At 43.2% G+C, this 24,793-nt stretch overlaps 1 protein-coding gene across 1 annotated transcript in view; it reads right to left on the bottom strand.

Moving 5' to 3' along the window:
• Positions 1-238: 238 nt before the first annotated feature.
• The window catches only part of LOC126293677 (leucine-rich repeat-containing protein 15-like), a 40,610-nt gene continuing 16,055 nt past the window's right edge, over positions 239-24,793 (bottom strand). Inside the window, exons 3-8 of the mRNA XM_049986969.1 lie at positions 21,350-21,703; positions 18,577-18,864; positions 16,971-17,147; positions 12,655-12,807; positions 6,015-6,269; positions 239-932 (exon numbers count right to left, since the gene is read on the bottom strand). Coding sequence (XP_049842926.1) covers positions 662-932; positions 6,015-6,269; positions 12,655-12,807; positions 16,971-17,147; positions 18,577-18,864; positions 21,350-21,703 — 1,498 coding nt within the window. The 3' untranslated portion in view covers positions 239-661. The remainder of the gene's footprint in view (positions 933-6,014; positions 6,270-12,654; positions 12,808-16,970; positions 17,148-18,576; positions 18,865-21,349; positions 21,704-24,793) is intronic.

Below are 24,793 nucleotides of genomic sequence, written 5' to 3'. Positions count from 1 at the left end.
TCTGAATTCATTTCTTCAGCTCCCTTCACTTATGCACCATCTATCATTAAGATTTTAGGTATCCTAGATTACAGGTTAGGTAAGAATTGCTTGAGGCCTACAGTGAATCTGTGTGGTAAGTGGCTTGTGTCTAAGTTACTTTGTCCACGTCCTGTAGCATCATCATGGGCGAGGTTTTTTTTTATCTCGCCTGGAGGTCGGCGCTTGGGTAGCAGTAGGAGCAGGAAAAATACGTCGGTACTGGACGTAAGTAAAAGTGGTTTACTGGTGCAAAAGACAAGTCAATACATGGTTAGATAACTTGCAATGAGGTGCGACGCTGAGACCCGTCGTATGTAGAGCAAAGCTGAAGCGAGGCGTCCCGGCAGTCTGCTCTTGATCAAATGGGCTGAATCTGTAGCGAAGCTCTTAGCTCTCGACAGCACCGGCAAGAGGGCGCTGTCGTCGGTGTCTGTGCTAGTGCCAACTTAATAACTTGCACCTAAGCCGCGGCATCGTTGCTATCGATACCAGAAGTTGTTGGGATATCCGGCAGCAGACTTCGACACCTACGCTATAGATGGAAGAATGAGTTCCTAGGGTTATTGAGATGCAAGACAGTCTCGTGCTGAGGGTTGTAGCGAGGTGTGTGGGAAGGGCAACTGGACGCGTGAGACGTCCGTCAGCTGGACCTGGCTGTCCCGCAGGAGAGCCTGCTGATGACGTCCTGCGCCGCCTTGTCTCGCCAGTCTCCTGGACCCTGGCACAGCAGGGGTCGCTGACCGACCGTGGTCTGGCGGTCGCGGATCCTTCCCAGCACGTCGGCGAAGAGGCAGTCGCACTGCCACGGGTTTCCGTCCAGCTCCACCGTCCTCAGGCTCGACAGCTTCTCCAACACGCGAGGGTCCAGACGGGAGAAGCGGTTGTGCGACAGGTCCAAGTACCGAAGTTGGCTGCAGCAGAGGAGAGAATCAGACACCACTACAGACAGGTGCAACTGTCAGAGTAACCGGGAAACCATTCAAGACATCACGGTTAATGTTTGGGGAAATGTTACAGTTCAGACTCCAATGTAAGCTTTCACGGCCGGTATTGTCTCCATTTACAACTTCCGGGCTGATAGCCCGTGGTCGAAGTATAAAACTCTCTCCTGACGTTTGGTCTCGGACTGCCGCTTTACCTCCGAGGATGTCTCCCGCAGTCGGAGACGAAACGTCAGGAGAGAGTTATATACTTCGACCACGGCCTATCAGCCCGGACGTTTTAAGTGCACACTCCAGCTGGTTAACACGATGAGGAGTCAAATGAAAACTTTAAATTTGCAATAACAAATCGAAATTTCGCTCCGTTATCGTGTAAGTTGGTAAGCGTGCTACAAAGAGCGTGCAGAATGGCCTGTAGGTGGCAGCGTAGTGCAGGTGCACACATACCGTCGCTGTAAATATGGCCGCCGCACTTACGACTTGCACCATCTACATCTGCAAACATACTCAGCAAGCCACCTGACGGTGTGTGGCGTAGGGTACCTTGAGTATCTCTATCGGTTCTCCATTTTACTCTAGTCCAGCATTGTTCGTGAAAAGAACGATTGTCGGTATGCCTCTGTGTGGGCCCTAATCTCTCTGATTTTATCCTCGTGGTTTCTTCGCGAGATTTACGTAGGAGGGAGCAACATACCGCTTGACTCCTCGGTGAAGGTACGTTCTCGAAACTTCTACAAAAGCCCGTACCGAGCTACGGAGCGTCTCTATTGCAGAGTCTTCCACTGGAGTTTACAATCTCCATAACGCTTTCGTGATTACTAAATGATCCTGTAACGAAGCGCGCTGCTCTTCGTAGGATCTTCTCTAACTCTTCTATCAACCCTATCTGGTACGGATCCCACACTGCTGAGCAGTATTCAAGCAGTGGGCGAACAAGCGTACTGTAACCTGCTTCCTTTGTTTTCGGATTGCATTTCCTTAGGATTCTTCCAATGAATCTCAGTCTGGCATCTGCTGTACCGACAATCAACTTTATATGATCATTCAATTTTAAATCACTCCTAATGCGTACTTCTAGATAATTTATGGAATTTACTGCTTCCAGTTGCTGACCTATATTGTAGCTAAATGATAAGGGATCTTTCATTCTGTGTATATAGAAGAACAGCGTTGTGTTATTCGGCTTTTGCGTAGTGAAGGTGTGAAACCTCTTGAAATTCATCGATGAATGAAGGTTCAGTACGGTGATGCATGTTTGTCACAGTAGCAAGCCTACGAACGGAGTACGAAGTTCGCAAATGGTGTGACTTCAGTGGAAGATGCTCCTTGTCCAGGTCAGGCACAACGAGTTGTGACTCCACAGAACACTGCAGCAGTTGAAGCCATAGTGAAGGGAAACCGCCGAGTGACACTGAATGACACTGCAGCATGTTTACAGATTAGTCATGGGTCAGCACACCACATTGTGCATGATCTGCTCCTGTTTCACAAAGTGTCTGCAAGATGGGTCCCACGGGAGCTGACTCCTGAAATGAGAGAACGACGTGTTGATGCTTGTGAAGACCTCCTTCGGCGCTTTGAACGAGAAGGTGATGGCTTCCTTGCAAGAATCGTTACTGGGGACGAAACCTGGGTTCACTTCCAACAACCGGAAACGAAGAGAACGAGCAAGGAATGGCGCCATTCCACGTCACCAAAACCAAAGAAGTTTCGAACGGAACCATCAGCCGGGGAGGCTATGCTGACCCTCATTCGGGACGAAAAAGGCGCATTACATGCCTGAAGGGACCACTGTCACCATTCCATCATACACAGATCTCCTAAAAAATCTGCCGCCTGCAATCAAATGAAAGCGACGCGGATTGCTGTCAGCAGGTGTCCTTTTGCAACATGACAATGCAAGGCCCCACACTGCCCGTACAACAGTTGCAACAATCACAGACCTGCATTTTGAGTGTCTTCCTCATCCACCATACTCACCAGACCATGCCCCAAGTGATTTCCATATGTTTGGACCACTCAAAGACCCAATGGGAGGAAAGAAGTTTCGTTCTGATGAAAAGGTACGCCACGCGGTGTATGAGTGGTTGCGCGGACTACCAAAAGAATTTTTTTCTAAAGGAATTTATGCACTTTGCAAGCGCTGGAGGACTTGCATTGTGCGTGGGGGAGATTATGTTGAAAAGTGACACAGCTTTCATCCACTTCCGCATAATGAATACACTCCTGGAAATTGAAATAAGAACACCGTGAATTCATTGTCCCAGGAAGGGGAAACTTTATTGACACATTCCTGGGGTCAGATACATCACATGATCACACTGACAGAACCACAGGCACATAGACACAGGCAACAGAGAATGCACAATGTCGGCAGTAGTACACTGTATATCCACCTTTCGCAGCAATGCAGGCTGCTATTCTTCCATGGAGACGATCGTAGAGATGCTGGATGTAGTCCTGTGGAACGGCTTGCCATGCCATTACCACCTGGCGCCTCAGTTGGACCAGCGTTCGTGCTGGACGTGCAGACCGCGTGAGACGCCGCTTCATCCAGTTCCAAACATGCTCAATGGGGGACAGATCCGGAGACCTTGCTGGCCAGGGTAGCTGACTTACACCTTGTAGAGCACTTTGGGTGGCACGGGATACATGCGGACGTGCATTGTCCTGTTGGAACAGCAAGTTCCCTTGCCGGTCTAGGAATGGTAGAACGATGGGTTCGATGACGGTTTGGATGTACCGTGCACTATTCAGTGTCCCCTCGACGATCACCAGAGGTGTACGGCCAGTGTAGGAGATCGCTCCCCACACCATGATGCCGGGTGTTGGCCCTGTGTGCCTCGGTAGTATGCAGTCCTGATTGTGGCGCTCACCTGCACGGCGCCAAACACGCATACGACCATCATTGGCACCAAGGCAGAAGCGACTCTCATCGCTGAAGACGACACGTCTCCATTCGTCCCTCCATTCACGCCTGCCGCGACGCCACTAGAGGCGGGCTGCACGATGTTGGGGCGTGAGCGGAAGACGGCCTAACGGTGTGCGGGACCGTAGCCCAGCTTCATGGAGACGGTTGCGAATGGTCCTCGCCGATACCCCAGGAGCAACAGTGTCCCTAATTTGCTGGGAAGTGGCGGTGTGGTCTCCTACGGCATTGCGTAGGATCCTACGGTCTTGGCGTGCATCCGTGCGTCGCTGCGGTCCGGTCCCAGGTCGACGGGCACGTGCACCTTCCGCCGACCACTGGCGACAACATCGATGTACTGTGGAGACCTCACGCCCCACGTGTTGAGCAATTCGGCGGTACGTCCATCCGGCCTCCCGCATGCCCACTATACGCCCTCGCTCAAAGTCCACCAACTGCACATACGGTTCACGTCCACGCTGTCGCGGCATGCTACCAGTGTTAAAGACTGCTATGGAGCTCCGTATGCCACGGCAAACTGGCTGACACTGACGGCGGCGGTGCACAAATGCTGCGCAGCTAGCGCCATTCGACGGCCAACACCGCGGTTCCTGGTGTGTCCGCTGTGCCGTGCGTGTGATCATTGCTTGTACAGCCCTCTCGCAGTGTCCGGAGCGAGTATGGTGAGTCTGACACACTGGTGTCAATGTGTTCTTTTTTCCATTTCCAGGAGTGTATTTAAAAACATATTTAAGGTTTTTATTTGACTCACCCTCATATTACTTCGTAAGTGAAGAGACAAAAAGACACTTTTTTGTTAGGTGGAAAAATTTCAAATACTAAGAAATAAAGTAATAATCACTTATTTTCTTTCTAGAACGAGAATTTCACTCTTCAGCGGAGTGTGCCCTGATATGATTCTTGAATACGAGTCTCGGTTCGGCATTCAGGAAGTTTCATATCAGCGCCCAATCCGCTGCAGAGTAAAAATTTCATTCTGTAAACATCCACGACGCTGTGGCTGAGCCATGTCTGGGGGGAGGGCGTGAGTCTTGATTGGCTAGCTCAGACGGCAGAGCATTTGCACGCGATAGGCAAAGGTCCCGAATTTGAGTCTCGGCTCGGCACACAGTTTTAATTGTCAGAAAGTTTTATTTTCCTTCTCATTTTCAAAGTGCTTTCGTTTGCCGAAGACCCTAACACAAAACTATACTATCTTTAGAGCAGTGGTTTCCCGCTACTAACTACCCCCTGAACGTTAAAATGAAATTTTATGAAGGGTAAAAACTAAACTATTCGATTCTGTTTCAGTCATGAAACCAAATTATTTTCAAAACATCGTTACTATTATCACAGTTTTGTAATACTCTAATACTGCTCATATAAGTTACCACTTCTCTTAGTTAGTAACATAAATCCAGTGGAGGTTACAAGTCCCTCATATAGTCCACCCACAATACACATATGTTGTGCGTTATCCCGTACATGACTGATGATAAAAGACATATACATAACAACCTGATTTAGGTTTTACGTAAATGGAAATGCCATGTGGCTACGGCTGTCCGTCGGGTAGACCGTTAGCTTGATGCAAGTCTTTCGAAGTGACGCCACTCCGGCGACTTGCGTGTCGATGGGAATGAAATGATAAGAGCATCACAGCACCCAGCCCCTGACCAGAGAAAATCTCCGACCCAGCCGGGAATCGAACCCGGGCCGTTACGTATGACATTTCGTCGCGCTGACCACTTAGCTACCAGGAGCGGAGAGGTTTTCCGTGAGTCACCTAAATCGCTTCAGGCAAATGCCAGTATGGTGTCTTTGAAAGGGCACTTTAAACTTCCTTCCCCATCCTCCCCTAATCTGATGGGACTGATGACTTCGCTGTTTAGTTCCTCCCCCAAATCACCCTAACAACTCAAACTTTCTGACAGTATCTGATCGGTCTTGATCTGCAGGGCTCAAATGCTCTTGGTCTTGTGAAGACCAACATATTAGAAACTGAGAAGGAGGTTCTACAAGCGACCAGGAAGACTGGTATACCTCAAGTAATCATCAGTCTCAAGTAGAATGACAGCAAATGCTGGCACAGAACACAGAGTTGCGGCAGTACTGAGAGTGTTGGTGAAATGCGCTTTTGATACCTGGTGCGTTCGAAAATAGCAGGATCCAAGTTATTCAGCCGGTTTCCCTCCAGTAGCAGCGTCTCGAGCTTCTGGCAGCTGCTGAAGATATCGTAAGGTAGGAAGCTCAGCGCGTTGCTGCCCAGCATGAGGGTGCGCAGCCTGGAGAGACCCTGGAATGAACCGGACTCCAGGGACGAGATCTGGTTTCCAGTCACAACCAAGGTCTCCAGCCGCGACAGCTTCGAAAGCAGTCCTGCAGGTAGCGTCACCATCCTGCAACGTGGGACCACAAATGTATTCCTAAGAAAAACTCCGAATCGGAGGTGCTCAGTTATAAATCCATGGAAACATACTGTAACATATTTCCTGGGCACAAATGTGTTCTTCCTGTGACTGTTGTCTGTTGTTGTTGTTGTTTTCAGTCCTGAGACTGGTTTGATATAGCTCACCATGCAACTCTATCCTGTGCAAGCATCTTCATCTCCCAGTACCTACTGCAACCTACATCCTTCTGAATCTGCTTAGTGTAGTCATCTCTTGGGCTCCCTCTACGATTTTTGCCCTCCACGATGCCCTCCAGTACTAAATTGGTGATTCCTCGATGTCTCAGAACATGTCCTACCAACCGATCCCTTCGTCTAGTCAAGTTGTGCCACAAGCTCCTCTTCTCCCCAGTTCTATTCAATACCTCCTCATTAATTATGTGATCTACCCATCTAATCTTCAGCATTCTTCTGTAGCACCACATTTCAAAAGCTTCAATTCTCTTTTTGTCTAAGCTATTTATCGTCCATGTTTCACTTCCATACATGGCTACACTCCATACAAATACTTTCAGAAACGACTACCTGACATTTAAATCTACACTGGATGTTAACCAATTTCTTGCCATTGCCAGTCTACATTTTATAACCTCTCTACTTCGACCATCATCAGTTATTTTGCTCCCCAAATAGCAAAACTCCTTTACTACTTTAAGTGTCTCATTTCGTAATCTAATTCCCTCAGCATCACCCGACTTAATTCGACTACATTCCATCATCCTCGTTTTGCTTTTGTTGGTGTTCATCTTATACCCTCCTTTGAAGACACTGTCCATTCCGTTTAACTGCTCTTCCAAGTTCTTTGCTGTCTCTGACAGAATTAAAATGTCATCGGCGAACCTCAAAGTTTTTATTTCTTCTCCATGGATTTTAATACCTACTCCGAACTTTTCTTTTGTTTCCTTTATTGCTTGCTCAATATATAGATTGAATAACATCGGGGATAGGCTACAAGCCTGTCTCACTCCATTCCCAACCATTGCTCCCCTTTCAAACCCCTCGACTCTAATAACTGCCATCTGCTTTCTGTGCAAATTGTAAATAGCTTTTCGCTCCTGTATTTTACCCCTGCCGCCTTCAGAATTTGAAAGAGAGTATTCCAATCAACATTGTGAAAAGCTTTCTCTAAGCCTACAAATGCTACAAACGTAGGTTTGCCTTTCCATAATCTTTCTTCTAAGATAAGTCGTAGGGTCAGTATTGTCTAACGTGTTCCAACATTTCTACGGAATCCAAACAGATCTTCCCCGAGGTCGGCTTCTATCAGTTTTTCCATTCGTTTGTATAGAATTCGCTTTAGTATTTTGCAGCTGTGACTGATTAAACTCATGCTTCGGTAATTTTCACATCTGTCAACACCTGCTTTCTTTGGGATTGGAATTATTATATTCTTCTTGAAGTCTGAGGGTATTTCGCCTGTCTCATACTTCTTGCTCACCAGATGGTAGAGTTTTGTCAGGACTGGCTCTCCGAAGACTGACAGTTCTAATGGAATGTTGTCTAATCCGGGTTTCTTGTTTCGACTCAGGTCCTTCAGTGCTCTGTCAAACTCCTCACACAGTGTCATATCTCCCATTTCATCTTCATCTACATCCATTTCCATTGTCTGTTACAGGTTGCGTTTCTGGGAGGGGGGGGGGGGGGATGGGAGAAGGGAGAGGTGGGAGGGGGGAGAGCGGGCAAGAGGAGGCTTTCCCCATCCTGTAGATCTGTCAGTCTTTCCTTAATCTTCTTAAATTGATTAAATTGGTAGTGGTCGATGAAGGCACCGCCTCAAGGGTGAGTGTTTTCCCATTGACAGCCAACTTTTATCAAAACGCGTTGCGGAGAATATTCGTAACGTCCTGACAGGAAGCTGATGCTGGCGGGTTGGCAGGCCAAGACGTTAAATAATTTCTTGGAGTGAGTTGAAATTCACGAAACTGGGGAGACAGCAGACAGCTTTATGTCAAAATCATGTTCTCTCAGGTGTGGAGAGAGTGTTTTCATAGCGTATTTCAGAAATCGGGAAAAGACGACCATTCTTGATCAATCGTCTTGTTTCCTGCAGAACGGATAACAGAGAAACGAACACGTTCCGGCGGACAGCGTTGCATTTCGAGTGGAATCATTCTGGATTTCGAAGCGAGCGTTACCGGTGTGTACAGATACTCAACAAGCAGCGACCTCAGATTGGACTGTGGAGAATCGTAGCAAGTTGAACGGCTCTGTTTGGTGAACAAGACGGACCTGCCGTAGTGTTCATTGAAGCCGATAAATTATATTCGCATCCGAGAAAATCTGAGAGTAATGCTTTTGGGCAAACGTGTGAGTGGAGCGTAAAGAAGACTCCCTGTAAGTTGCACAACGGGTTTTTGTTAGAATTTTCATAGTCAAAAAGAAGAGTGAGAAATGGACAAATGAAGTATCAATTCAATCAGCCCAAGGTGTATTTCTGAGAAAAAAAAAGATTTATTTCCTTGGACGCGCGGGATTAGCCGAGCGGTCTGAGGCGCTGCAGTTATGAACTGTACGGTTTGTCCCAGTGGAGTTTCCAGTCCTCCCTCGGGCAAGGATGGGTGTGTTTGTCCTTAGGATAATTTAGGTTAAGTAACGTGTAAGCTTAGGGACTGATGACAGCAGTTAAATCCCATAAGATTCCACAAACATTTGAACAATTTTTGATTTATCTTCTTGAAATTCAGAAAAACTTAATTACTGATCTGAGGGAAATTTTATTCCGAATTTTCGTAGCTAAACGGATGTAGGGAAATGGGCAATTGGGGTATCAAACTGATCAAACTGACCAATGTGTGGTCTAGTTCTGCAAAAAAAAAAAAAAAAAAAAAAAAAAAAAATTCCCTTAAGGCAATCATACGATACTGAGTGAAGAATTTGACAGAACACTGAAAGACCTAACTCGAAACACAGATCCCGTGGTTTACGACATTCTGTCAGAAATCCTGATAGCCTCTGGAGAACCATTCATGAGAAAATTATTTCATCTGCAGTCCAAGACGCATGAGACAAACTCTCAGTTTTAAAGAGAATGCTATAGTTGCAATTCCAAATAAAGCAAGTGTTTACATGTGTGAAAATTACCGAACTATTGGTTTAGTAGGTTATGGCTGCAAAATTTTAACACGAATTCCTTACAGAAGAGTGGAAAAACTGGGGAAGATCAGTTTGGATTTCGGAGAAATGTAGGAATACCCAAAGCAATACTGACCATACGATTTACCTTAGAAGATAGGTTAAGGAAAGGCAAACCTGCGTTTGTAGCATTTGTAGACTTAGAGAAAGCTTTTGACACTGTTGGTTGAAATACTGTCTTTGGCATTCTGAGGGCAGCAGAGATAAAATAAAGGGAGCGAAAGGCTATTTACAACTTGTACAGAAACTAGATGGCAGTTATATGAGTCGAGGGGCTTGAAACGGAAGCACCGGTTGAGAAGGGAGTGAAAGACGATTGTACCCTGTCCCCGATGTTACTATCTGTGCAATGAGCAAGCAGTAAAGAAAATCAACGAATAATTTGGAGTAGAAATCGAAGTTCAGAAAAAATGAAAAGTCTTTAAGTTTGCCTATGACATTTTAATTCTGTCAGAGACAGTAAAGGATTTGAAGGAGCCGCTGAATGGAATGGACAGTGCCTTGAAAGGAGGATGTAAGACTAAAATCAACAAAAGAACCTCAACAAAAGGAAAACAACAATAACGGAATGTAGTCTAACAGAATCAGGTATGTTGAGCGAATCTATATTAGTAATCAAGACATGTGAAGTAGTAAATGAGTTCTCCTGCTTGGGGCTACAAAATACGGCAGAATTAGAGAGGAGATAAGATATAGAATGGTGACGGCAAAAAAAAAAAAAAAAAAAAAAAAAAAAGTTTCTGAAGAAGAGCTTTGTAAACATCGAATATAGATTAAAAGGTTACAAACTATTTCCTGAAAGTACTTGTTTGTAGTGTAGTCGTGTATGGAAGTGAGACACGGACGATAAATAGTTTAGACAAGAGAGAGTAGACGCTTTAGAAATGTCGTGCTACAGAAGGATGCTGAAGATTATATGGGTAGATCACGTAACTAATGAGGAGGTAGTGAATGGCATTCGGGAGAAAAGAAATTTGTGGCATAACCTGACGAGAAAAAAGGATCGATAGACAGGGCACATTCTAAGACGTCAAGAGATCACCGATTTAGTACTGAAGGGAAGTATGGAGGGTGAAAATCGTAGAGGGAGACCAAGAGATGAATACACTAAGCAGATTCAGAAGGATGTAGGTTGCAGTAATTATTGCACAGAATCGAGTAGCATGGAGAGCTGCATCAAACCTGTATTGTAAGCACAACAAAAACAGCAGTAACAAAAACAACAAGGCAAGCACGGGAGTTAAGAAAATCGTAATGTGTTTTGACGTAAGACTGCACAATGAATTTTAGTCCGAATTTTCATAGCCAAACAAAGAGAGCGAAATTAACAACTCAGGTATTAAATACACCGAGTATGAGCTCTGCTCTTGGAAACAAATGCTTGAAAGTAACCAGGGTAATTAAGAAAAACGTAGTGCTATAAGGGAGGATTTAAATACTTCACTAACAAATATGTAAATGATGTGTCCAAAAGTTAAACTCTTTCTATCCCAACTGTTTTATGCATGAAGAGTTGGTGTGATATTGTACCGCCAAACAAACCTTCCTTCAAATCAAGTACTAAATTAAGGACATTCCGAGAACAGTAGGCACCAGTAAGAGAGTTTTACTATCAGATGGTTTATCTTTTGAAAACAGAGCTATTTTTAAAATAAAAAGTTACATTTGTATAATACTTAAATGTCTAAATTAAGTACCAAATTCAGAAAATTTAGAAAACAGAATTTGCTATAACAGCAAATGATATTAAGACAATTCTTTCTGCACAATAGTTGTCTACTGGCACTCCCTTGGCCACTAGAAAAATTATTAAGTATTCCTGATAAGAGGAAGAGGAACAGACAGGCAGCCTTGAAACTTTCCGCAGCAGAATTTATTGTAGCTACGCTACTCTTACCAGGTCGTCTTTCTTTCTCAGTATTAAATGTTTTACATAAACCTGTCCTTTGGCGTTACTTTTGAATATGAAAATTTAAATTGGCTTTTTCATCAGAAATAAAATATTTAGTACAGTGGATCTTAATTATTGTTTTCTTCGCTGAAAAAGAGTGAATTATCCGGAGTGCAACTGAGCGCACCCAGGGTTAAATTTCTCCTTTCCAGCCAGCGTAAGAAAAATCTTTCCAAACCCTGAGCCGTAATACAACTCTGAAAAATTCTTGACGCTGTTATTGAAGAACAAGTCAAACGGATACGATTCTGAACAACTATGGCAGTCTGTGTCGGTAGGGCACGTTCCACAAATTTTCGCTCTTCACAAAAGTGAATCTGTTCATTCCAAAAGACCGTGGTACTAAACAGGGATCGCACCGTAGTACCTAGCATTCAAACTACTGAGTCTCCTGCTTGCTTGCAATTTGTATCGTAATTACTAGGAGAGTAAAGATGAGCATAATATTTATTTCAGAAATGAGAAAAATTTTACCTTTCAAGATAACTACTATTTCATAAAAAACTTCTTCTCAGTGCTCAACTATTACAGTATATGTTTATCTTCTTGCAAGAGCATATACTGACAAGAATTAATATTTTCTTACATATCGCTGCAATGGCGGATGTCGTTTCTTTTTTTAACAACAGAAGTACACCTCCTTTGAAAATACGTCTTTAGTTAGTCAAATCATCAGAAAAAAGTAATTAGTAAAGTTACGGAATTCAGAAGTTTGTTAAAAGTCACGGAAGGCTAACAAGCCAACGATTTAATTTACAATGCTGCGCATGTAGCAGAAAGTTGTATGTTACTTCAATCTTCGTGGAACATACTTTTCGGCATGTATATTATATATCCTGTAATATCTACCAGTGGATGTGAATGAGCGTCTTTGTGCTTTCATGCTTATCGAGGCCAATTTGTCTTCCTTCTGTGTTATATTTTGCAATTTAGATAGTGGTGACAGACGTCTTTGAACTATATCCCAAACCATTGATTAAATAGGAAGGTGACAGTTTGGTTGAAGTTTTCAATTCCAGCGAACGTGACGTAAAGAAAATAAATCGTTGTTGTCGCATGTACTTTACTTATAATGGATTTCGATAAGCCATTTACGTCTGTCTTGTAGATGACATCATATGTGACAGTAGAGGGACAGTATCGGTAGATTCAGTGTTACTAGGCATACCGCGTGTCCTATTGTGATGGTACAGTCCAGACTGACAAATCTAAATAGCTGATGTTGAATCTGTTGAAAATGGTACGGAAGTACCTGTTTTTGCTGACGTTTAGGATGGTGAGGTTTGTGAGGTTTCCCATCAGCTGCCCTGGCAATGAGGGCAGCAGATTGGCCTCCACGTGGAACTCCTCCAGTGCTGCGTCTTTGCCAAACATGGACGGGTTGAGTGACTCCAGCTTGTTGTGCCTGCAAACAGTGTTTCAAATTGTTTTTCTGAAAAGGTAATATGGGTAGCGCTTCCTGACTGTAGGATAACATAGTGAGAAATTTTGTATTTGTGGATTTTGGCTGATGTCTTGAACAATACAAAGATCTAATTTCACAGTGAAAAGTAACACAAAATATTGCTGGTTTTTAGCAATTTATTTGGAGTAATTTAAATAAAAAAAGACGTCATGTACGTACTCTTCATTTTACTAAGATGTTAAGAGCATGGTCTAGCATTTGTAACAAATGTAACAGTCAGTGCTTTTATTAGTGGACCATTACTCACACCTTAAACCTCAACAGCCTTTACCAGTCCATAGAATAAGATTTCTCATACCCTGATGCATTAGTTGAATCGTCCTCTTAATCTTCATCTATGCTACTTTGGGCTGAACATTCAGAAGTTTTTGGGTCAACACTTTCAAACTATATCATATTCTTCAGATTTGTTTTCCTTTTTCTCTCTCTCCCTAATATTTTTACCATCCGTTCTCACTGTAGCACTTCTAGCTCTTTCTACTGTTCTTTGGTAATCTGCTTCTTGTAGCTCCTGTTTCTTCTCTTATGTTTCTTCTATCGAGAGGACATTTGGAACAGCCTTCTTCGATTTCCTCCATTCCTATCAGATATCTAAGGTAAGAAAACTGCCTAGGTTAAAGGATTCTGAGTCAAGGGGAGACAGACTCGAATTTCGCTGATAACACCTCTGTGTATTTATATAAATCTCACATTTATTAACAAATAGGAATGTTAATTGAAACTATTGAATCATAATTTTTAAACAAAAGTGACAACTTTAATTAACAGTCATCCTGAACAATATATATATATATATATATATATATATATATATATATATATATATATATATATATATCATGTCTTCCACAAATTCTAATTTACTGAAACAATTTGCGTTATAATAGAAATGTTAATTTAAATTAAGTACATTAATTCTTTAAATGATTACAATTCAATATATGTTTCGTAACGTTCACATTTTTTAATACATATGGAATTTAGGTCAAAGCAGAGGACAATGTTTTGTTTCACATTATATAACGTTATGTTTATTTGTGAAGCTGTGCTCATTAATTGTACATTCTTCTAATTCACAATTTTCTAATCTGTCATTGGTGTTTCTTTAATATTTAGAAACTGCTTTCAGACAGATAAAGGACGTTGTAAATGAATGTTCCATGAGGCCAATACTGCCTGTAGCTGTACTGTCTTTGATCTCGATGGGCAGTCTGAAAATTTCTCTTATCCAATCACTGGCTAGGATCTTACCAATACTGGTAGATTTAGCTCCACAGAAACGACAGAATTAGATTGACAGATAGTCTTGATAGTTGAACATCTGTACATTTACGTTTCATACTGGCCGCTAACTTAATTTCTCGATCCAGTCAGCTATTCCTTCGGAACACGTGCACCTGTTGCTTTATCTCTCAATGCAAGTGGTCCTACCGATGCTTTCCTACACTGAGTGGTTGAAGAAATGCACGCTTATATATACGTCAATGCGCATCGCCTTGCAGTATATAGAGTAGTCGAGCTGCCAGCATTGATCACGTTCTACTAAAATATACAGGAATAGCAATTTTCTGCGGTATATTTGATCTTGATGGTGCGTGGAAATGAAACACTGCAGAGACTGCTTTGAATAGCTTACGTTCTGTCGGGTGGAACTAGTTTCACAGGCGTCGACTATGTATCTGGCAGCATGATGGTAGGCAGTTCTTCCTGACGAAGTCGAATCATGGCAGATCGAAACTGGATGCCATAACAAGACTCGAATCGAGAACGTAGCCCTTCGTGGGCAGTGTTGCTACGTGGTGAAGTATTTTTAATGGGGTGGGGGAGAGGCTTCCATCCTCTCGTTCCAGTCCGGATTGCTGTGGCCTTCGTCGGCGTTAGCATCTGGAGATGTTTATTATCTTCCCATAATGTGGAAGTTTCGAAGGCCAAATTATTTTTGAAGTTGAGAATTCTTGATGGAACGCGAAACTTATCTTGAAATTCATAATTCTCGTTAAAATTTAATATTTCACTTAATAAATAAAAGATTAATTTTTAAAATTAAATGTCCTGTGGAGTTCTAAGTATTTTAATAAAAACTGAGAAATTATCTTGGAAAATCAAAAATTGTCTTCAGAAAAAGTGTTGAATAATTAAATATTCTTCTGAAAAATTAAAAAGCCCCATGAATAAAAAATCATTGTTTTGAGACATAGAAAACCCTCTTGAAAAGTTAGTGTAAGCTCACATATCGAAATTCCTCTTGCAAACAAATTTTTCTGGAAAGCAGAAATCGTTATAGACGCTAAAAATCCTCTTGGAATCTAATAACCCCTCAAGGAGATTAAAAATAAAAATCTTCATAAAAACTATGACTCCCCATATGTATAAGGAAATTAGTAGGAAATTCTCGAAAACTGAAAAAATATGCCTCTTGGGTACTAATAAATCCACTTGAAAATTACAATCTCCTCGAAAACTAAAGACCTTCATATATAAAATACTTTCTGAAAAATGAAATGTCTCTAACTGTAATTGTGGAGTGTCTTCATTTTGTTCCATTTTATGCATGATAGTTGGAGCTATGTTGACTCACTTAAAACACCCATTTTGGATCATTTATGCAGACCTACACTGTGAATTTCGGCACCTGTCCAAGCACAAAGCACTAACTGCTGTCTCAGCTTTACTTCTGACATCTCCTACCTTCCAAACTTAACAGAAGTTCTCACATACTTTGCAGGAGTGGCCCTTCTGGAAGAAATTGTGTCGCAGAAGATGACCTAGCCACAGTCTAGAGGATTATTTCCAAAACAAGTCCTTCACTCTCCAACAAACTGCGCATTGTTGTTTATAATTTCATTCCCAAAATATGAGATAGCTCACACGTAATAAAAATAGGAAGATTTGATTTATTTTATTTTAAACGTCTAGCTGTGGAGGAACAAACTGTGGAGCAAATCTTCATGGTCGTGGAATGAGTCGGTACATGAAGTTAACATCAGAAAGGTCGTTACATCAATATTTACGCCATTTGCAGAATAATAATTGTAGCTTTTACAAGCTGTACGTTTTTAGGTCGGTTAATACCTCCAGTGGTAAGAGCAAGTAAATAATGCTCCTTTCCTCATAGGCAGCACGTCAGGTGTCGAATTGTCGAGTGGATAAGTAGATGCAAAACAGTTAGTCTATACTGATAGGTGTAGTACACTTAATGGGACAGTATGACAATGCAGAAAACATCAGTTCGTAAAGTTTGTGACGTGTTTGGGGCAAGATTGTCCAATGCAGTTCTCGGACTGGTGTGTGAACATAGTAACTTACCACATCATAAAAGTATCTACACTTATACCCATTATATCCTACATTTCGAAGTACTATATGGGTTGTAATGGGCGTAAGTGCAGGCATTTATATTAATGTCTAAGGACGGTGTACTGAACAATATTACCTCAGTATTTATGTCATTTGGAGACTAATGATTTTAGCTATTTAGATTGGTTTGTACCTCCAAGTACATGTGGCAAGAGCAAGCCATTAATGCTTAATTTTCTTCGAGCGGATGGACAGGTTTTGAAGTGGAGACACATGGACGCAAAGTAGTCTATACTGGCAGGCATAGCTCTCTTAGTGATGCTGTTACAGCCATGCAGAAAACATCAGGTCATAAAGATTGTGAGCGTCTGCGGGAAGACTGTTTGAAAAAGCAATCCGTCTGCAGGCGACAAGCGGCCCATCGGGAGCATCCGACCGCCGTGTCATCCTTAGCTGAGGATAGGAGGGGCACGTGGTCAGCACACTGCTCTCCCGGTCGTTACGATGGTTTTCTTTGACCGTAGCCGCTACTATTCGGTAGAGTAGCTCCTCAGTTGGCATCACGAGGCTGACGGCACTCCGTAAAATGGCAACAGCGCATGGCGGCCCAGATGGTCACCCATCCAATGCCGGCCACTCCCGCTTAAGTTTAGTGACCTGATGGGAACAAATGTACACACTGTGGCAAGGCCGTTGCCTGTGTGACAGACAACAAACAACCAACGCACTAATATGCATACAAATTAAAAATGTAACGAAAAGATGTGACGTTTGGCTCCACCTCATAGGTGATCATTGAGACTCACCCTAGGGTGAGGACCCTAAGCCTGGAGTTGGTGACGAAGGCGCCATCTTCCACCCTGGAGAGCTCGTTGTTGGCGAAGGCGAGCACCTCAAGGTTAGGATTGGCTGCCACCAGTGGGGACCCCACCTGGCGCAGCAGGTTGCCCTCCAGGTTGAGGCGCTGCAGCTCTGGGCACCTCCTTGACAAATAATTGCACATCAGAGTTGTTTCTTGTATCACACATGTTTTTAAAAAAAATCCTTGTATTTTTCCTTCGGTGATCCCCAGAATGTTTACATTCCAAATAGAATGAGATGCATGACATTTGTGTTCATTAAGATAACGAGGAAAAATGAGGAAAAAAATTAAATTATGAGCCTTACAAAATGTTACTTCTGCACGATAAATTCTGTTACATATAGTACAGGCCAGTTACTTGTATCATTTTCCTTAATTGAGTAAGTTCTCTTTTCACTGATTACATTCGTCGAGTGACATGGATGCGTCAAAAAACCCAAGGCAGAGCTAGATGTGCTCTTTCCTTTTACGACCCAGTGTGGTCCACCACAATAACATCCCACTTTCCGGGGAATGCAGCAGTCACAGCACGTTACGTGCTTCCGTTTGTATTTCGTTTGCAGGAAAGAATGTGACATCACTATTGAATTATCCGAATAGGACGGAATTCGGTAAAGGCGGTGTATATGTACGTACAAGGAAATGAATACAGTTTCCCGAGCGGGATTAGACGAGCCTGTCTCAGGCGCTGTAGTTATGGACTGTGCCGCTGATCCCGGCTGAGGTTCGGGTCCTCCCTCGGGCGCGGGTGTGTGTGTTTGTCCTTAGGATAATTTAGTTTACGTAGTGTGTAATCTTCGGGGCTGATGACCTTAGCAGTTAAGTCCCATAAGATTTCACACACATTTGAACATTTGAACATGAAAACAGTTTAGGAAATTACGATAATTTATTCAAGAGAAATATCTTCACAGACTGAAGAAGTCAATAACGTGATGGTCCACCTCTGTCCCTTATGCAAGCAGTTAGCGGCTTTTTGTTGATCGATAAACTGCTGTCCTCCTGAAGAATATCGTACCAAATCCTGTTCAATTGGCGCTTTAGATCGTCTAAAACCCAAGATTGCTGGAGGGCAGTTCCCATATTGCTCCAAATATGCTCAACTGGAGAGAGATGACGCGATTTTCCAGGAGAAGGGAGGGCTTCGCAAGGACGGTGAAAAGCAGTGGGATGCCACCCTGACTCTCGACGCCATAAAGCACGACAGCCAGGAATCGTGGCTGCCGCATCGCGGTCGCGAAGTGGGGCCGAGGCAGTGCCAGATAAGTTGTACAGTCTGACGATAATTTATGGATTTGTAGTTTTAGCTTGACGATGTCCACTACGGACAAACGATAGAAACTGAAGAAGGTTGGGTTATCTCGACTGAAACCTAGGTTTATTCTAGGCAAACGGTGCAACTGAGGCCGTTTATTATTAAAATTAAAACTAATATTCATACAGTTGCTGACAGAGCGGCAAAATGTTGAGGATATTTAAAAGTCAATAACAGATACATTTTGAAGAATCATTAAATATTGCCGCTTGGAAGTCATGTAACTCAGTGTTACCTGAAGGTGTCATTGTACAGGAAGCCTAGCCTGTTGTGAGCCAAGCTGAGGTCCTTGAGCAGAGGTGTGCTGGAGAAGGTAGCAGCTGCCACCTCTCCTATGCGGTTCCCACTGAGATCCACCGTCTCCAGGTCTGGAGTGTGCTGGAAAGCCCGCTGCCAGAGAGAGCGCAGCCTGTTGCTGTCCAGCCGCACCTCCCTCAGGGACTTGGTCATCTGGAACAGCTCCTCTGGAAGATGTGTCAGCTGGTTGTCTCCCAGGTCCAGCGACGTAAGCGCACTGTTGTATCTGCAACATGCATCCCGTACTGATAGGTGTTACTGCTAAATCTATGTCTTACTCAGGCTGTTCTATCTGGTGGTGAAGTGACATGGTCATGCAGAGAACACTTCCGTGATTCTGTCTGTTCAGTAGAGATCTGGGAAGCAATGTCAGCGATAAAGCTTTCTCGGCGAAGGCGATGGTATGAGTTTGCAATAGGGTTGTATTTTTCTCTGCACGCGTTATTTCAGCAAATCCTGGAGTTGTCTTCATTGGATGTGGAGCACTGTAATGGTTTGTTGGAGTCTGAACAACAAGTAATGAAAGGTTTACTCCATACCTGTGATGACAACTAAGGAAATTCTGAAAATAGCGTATTTTTCTTCTTGTTTTCGTATTGCATTTTCTCGTTACTTTATGATCTCGGCATCGTTATATTTGACGGCACCACTCCCTCAGGGATCAATGAACCCCAACTATCTGCATCTAATGCAGATATGAGGAGCAAGCCTGATACCGTGTTCTGGTCACGTGGTGACTATCTGAAAGGGGCAGGGGTACCAGCATGGCATTCACGTAGCTGATTGTGGGAAACCACCTAAAAACCACTCATGTGCTGGTTGTCTGACCACCATTCATCGTTAACACGCAAGGACTGGCTCGTTACCCTGTGTCCAAGAAGCGGGCATGTTGCGCGCTCTCTTATCCAGGCAGGTCAGCTGCTGAAACGTCTTGTGTAGAGAAAATGACAATCCGACTGCGCCCACAGTCTTTATATGCGTGTAAAGGCTATATCTTTAAGACACAGATGCTATGCAGCTCGTTTTTGTTGAATACAGGTCATTTTTGATCTAATGACGTACACTGAAACCGCGTAATGTCGATAGTTATTTCGAAATTTGCCGAACTAGTATCGGGCATTGACATCCATCTTCAAATATTTATAATGTATAAGACTCACTCAAGACTTTTGCAATATAAGATGTAAGCGTCTTAAGGCGAAGTTTCATGCTTTATATTGTTTTAATATTGTTAACACTGAAATTTCTGAAAAACATTTAGATTTTATGTCACAAGTTCTGATGTTCAGTACCCATTTTTGAAGTCATGTGGAGTGTAACTGCTCGGGGCATGTATACCCACGCAATAATGTGACTAGAAAATTTTTGTGTCAGGTAATGACTCACAATATTGAAAAGTGTTGGCAATGACGTCGCAGCCGGTATTTACACAGTCTGAGAAAGAAATAGAAACCATCCAGAAGACATGATTGGCTGGCAGTGTAACTTCATACATGTGGAAACCAATGACAGGTATGAAACTTCCTGGCAGATTAAAACTGTGTGCCCGACCGGGACTCGAACTCGGGACCTTTGCCTTTCGCGGGCAAGTGTTCTGCCAACTGAGCTACCCAAGCACGACTCACGCCCCCTCCTCAGTTTTACTTCCGCCAGTACCTCGCCTGCTACCTTCTAAACTTTACAGAAGCTCTCCTGCGAATCTGCGGCGAAGGTCCCGAGTTCGAGTCTCGGTCGGGCACACAGTTTTAATCTGCCAGGAAGTTTCATATCAGCGCACACTCCGCTGCAGAGTGAAAATCTCATTCTGGAATGACAGGTACGTACATGATTGCAGATGCAGTTCTCTGTGACAGATAGAACTGCCAGCCGAGTGCATTAGTGTTATTGTGTTGTCACCTTGTGTGATGTGGTACTTAAGAGGCTTGCACAGTGTCAGGTACGGAATGATTGCTGGTTGTGGAGATGCTGCATTCTCTGCTGAAGGAGTGTTATTAGAAACTGAGTTTGAAAGAAGCGTCGATGTAGGTCTACATATGGCTGGGTGGTCGAATCGTGCGATATAAACATTTATAGGGCATTAGGATGAGACTGTGGTCTGGTGTTGAACTGCATGGAAACTTGAGGGCATGCATGTCCATCGTCAGGGTTCTGCTCAACAACATCTGACCAGCACAATGGAGGATGGCTGTATGCTGCACCATATCTTAACCACTCCACATCTGTATCTGCCTTCCAATAACAAGCAATGAATTCCCTGCTGTCTGTGTATGCAAACCGTTTCGTGTCCATGCGTACACACTTCAATGCCTCACCTGCTGCCCAGGGTGAAATTTGCATTAATGGCTTGCTCTTGCCACACGTATTTGAAGGTATCATACTAATCAACCTAAAAACATTTGACTTGCTGTAGCTTTAATTATTAGTCTGCAAATGATGTAAGTACTCATTTAATGTAGTTCAGTACACTGTCCTCAATCACCAATACATATATTGGCACTTCTATCCATTCCACCCTGTACAAAAGCGTCAATATGTGCATGGCGGCTGCTATACCTGGATTGGCCACTGCTCTCATAGTGGAGGAGGAGATGCTAGATACCTCCAGAATATGGTTTTTAACCCCTTAAAACTCACGTCATCCAAGACGGCAACGATAAAGTTTCCTTAGCAGCTGATGGTGGTGCAGTACATCTTTGGATTCACATACTAACCTCAAGCAGTCGACACTGATCTCGGCCAGTTGGTTGGAGCGCACTCGCAGCATTGAGAGCGTCGGGACGAGTGCAAACTGGAAGGGTCCAAGTGTGGTGAGGTTGTTGTGGCTGAGATCCAAGGATCTCAACTGGGGTGTGCCGCGGAATGCATCGTATGGCAGTGCGACGAGCCGGTTGTGGGAAACGTCCAGGTGGATCAGCTGGGGCAGTCCAGTGAGCCACGGCCCCAGCAGCAGTCGCAGCTGGTTGGCTGACAGGTTGAGGTCAGTGACGACTGCCTGTGGTGACGCCATCTTGCTCCTCAGGGTCGGTGTGTGAGGCAGCAGGCATGGAGGAACAGCCACCAGGGACCTACACCAACATCACTATGATCCAAACACCTTTGCGACTTACAGCTATAACTAACATTATAGCTTATGTACAATACCTCCCATCTGATCATGTCAGTGCTTCATATGCCCATTTGGGACAGACTCAGCTAAACAAATTATGCTAATTGCAACATACTGCCTCTATGTCGTCTGTTTGTCATTATATATGTTTGACCTTGTGGATGACATCGGAAGTTCACTGAGCCTTTTTTGCGTATGATGCTGTTGTATATCGAGAATTTGTAACAATCGAAAATTGTACTGAAATGCAGGAGGATCAGCAGCGAATTGACGCATGGTTCAGGGAATGGCAATTGAATCTCAATGTAGACACGTGTAATGTGCTGCGAATACATAGAAAGAAGATCTCATATCATTTAGCTACAATATAGCAGGTCAGCAACTGGAAGCAGTTAATTCCATAAATTATCTGTGAGTACGCATTAGGAGTGATCTAAAATGAAATGATCATTTAAAGTTGATCGTCGGTAAAGCAGATGCCAGACAGATTCATTGGAAGAATCCTAAGGAAATGCAATCCGACAACAAAGGAAGTAGGTTACAGTACGCTTGTTCGCCTAATGCTTGAATACTGCTCAGCAGTGTGGGATCCGCACCAGGTAGGGTTGATAGAAGAGATAGAGAAGATCCAACGGAGAGCAGCGCGCTTCGTTACAGGATCATTTAGTAATTGCGAAAGCGTTACGGAGCTGATAGATAAACTCCAGTGGAAGACTCTGCAGGAGAGACGCTCAGTAGCTCGGCACGGGCTTTTGTTGAAGTTTCGAGAACATACCTTCACAGAGACGAGCAGTATATTACTCCCTTTTACATATATCTCGAGAAGAAACCATGAGGATAAAATCACAGAAATTAGAGCTCACACAGAGGCATACCGACAATCTTTCTTTTCACGGACGATACGAGTCTGGAATAGAAGGGAGACCCGATAGAGGTACTCAAGGTACCCTCCGCCACAGATGGCTTGCGGAGTATGGATGTAGATGTAGATTACAGTTGAGGTACTTGTCATCTTGCATCATGCATAATTGTTACTTACCGACATGCTCCACGCCTTTGCCTCAAAAACCTGATGCAATTTCTGCTTTCATATTCTGTCTGTCGGTATTGATTATGATGAATTGTTATTAAATGACTTCCGCAACACAGCCTGCCCAATCACAACTAACTTCATAAATTTTGAATAACTAGCACTGACTAAACGAATAATGCAGTATCTGAACTGGTTCAGTGCCCGTTTGGTAGTGTCTTTGTAATAGATTCCAAGGTTATAATATAAAAGACAGGTACATTAAAAGGCACAAAGATAGAGAAGGCTTTGAAGTGAGTTTGTTGGACTAAAATCTCCATAATTAGAAAAAAAATAGGTACTACTATGTTAAAGTGAGATTTTAAGTTGCACAGGGATTCGCAAAGTTTGCTAAGTATTGTCGAGGAAGTGACGTCATACAATTTGAATAATTAACAAGCTAACAAGTTAGTTTAGCGAAATATATATTTTCCTAAGTCAGGAAATAGAAAAATCGCGGCTGCAAAACTTTGGCACTGAAGTTTAGAAATAAAATGATTTTAACACTGGAATATTTCAGGACCCAAAAATTTGAAATGACGCTAATTTATGAAGTTAACTTTACAGGCAAAGTAAGATTCTTATTTGAAAGGGGATAATGAGGGCTTTCAAATAAGCTATCCGAATCTAGAAACAGTCCGTTTTCAGCTACTTTGTATTTCGACTTTCACATCATTTGCAGGTACTGTAATTCGTAAATATTTCTTCAAAAGAAGTTTTCCTATAAACTAATTACACTGTTGTCAGCTATCGATAAACCACACTATCAATAACTAATTTTAGTGAAGTAGCGCTCGAATGAAAATTTGAGATTTTTGTATACTCGTGGTCTATGCGTTACTAATGAAAATATATCGGAAAAGGAAAAAAAATATTGGAGTTAGGAATGATGCAATAATCCTGTTTTACTCCGTCACATCGAATCCTAGCTGTCCATACTCAAAATAGAAACACTACAATCTCCTCATTTGTATGGCAACCTTTTTTATGTATACAATGATATAGGTACCCTAAAGTGTACACAACAGTACTGCTAGCTGCCTTTTCTGAAGTCTTTGCCAGCTTAGACACTAAGAAACGGTCCCCAAATGATTCACGTAGCCTCTAGGAGTCCATTAGGATTACTGGGACAAACCTGTCACCGGCACGAATGGTTCAAAAGACTAAGCACTATGGGGCTTAACATCTCAGGTAATCAGTCCTGTAGAGTTAGAACTACTTACACCTAATTAACCTAAGGGCATCACACGCATCCATGCCCGAGGAAGGATTCGAACCTGCGACCTAGCAGCGCCGCGGTCCCGGACTGAAGCGCCTAGAACCACCAGCGGCAGGCTGTCACCGACACGGAAGATCGAAGTTGCCTCAGTGGCGACAGCTTGTTTCAGGTAATAGTGTGGGATTAGTCTGACGGATGTCGGTCCTTGTAAAAGAATGTGTAGGTAGCCAGGAAACAATGTCTTAGGCATCCTGTCCCACAGGTTCGCCACGAAAATGGGTCATTCCTGTTTAAGGCCTACATCATCTAATAAAGTCGGACGGCTCTCATAGCTATTAGGGAAAATTTCGGCAATACGTTCTTCTTTCAGGGCGATAACAGGCGAAAATATGAGCCCGCCTACTAAATAACATCCTCCAGAACGGGGGAATCAAAGAGAATCTGAGCGTAATATTGAACGTTAACCTTCAGCAGATTATGATATCTCAGATGGGCAAAGATCCAGAAACTGTGCTGTCAGCCCCTTTTCATACAATCTGACGTTTAGAATCTCCAGGAGAGGAGAGTTATAGATACATGAGTAGCATTGAATTCACTCATTTACTTCTACCAGGACCCTCTGGAGGAAGGACGAGCGATATAGTGTGTTTATTTATAATGCAGTGATTACGGTTTATTCAGCGTCTTAGCCTGTAAATCGTGTTGAGTGAATAGATGGCTGAATTAGTATGTTTTAAATGTTCCGTGGAAAGTGGAGACTC

This window comes from Schistocerca gregaria, chromosome 10 (genome assembly GCF_023897955.1).
Source record: "Schistocerca gregaria isolate iqSchGreg1 chromosome 10, iqSchGreg1.2, whole genome shotgun sequence".
NCBI lineage: Eukaryota > Metazoa > Arthropoda > Insecta > Orthoptera > Acrididae > Schistocerca > Schistocerca gregaria.
This window is presented reverse-complemented; position numbering and strand designations above follow the sequence as displayed.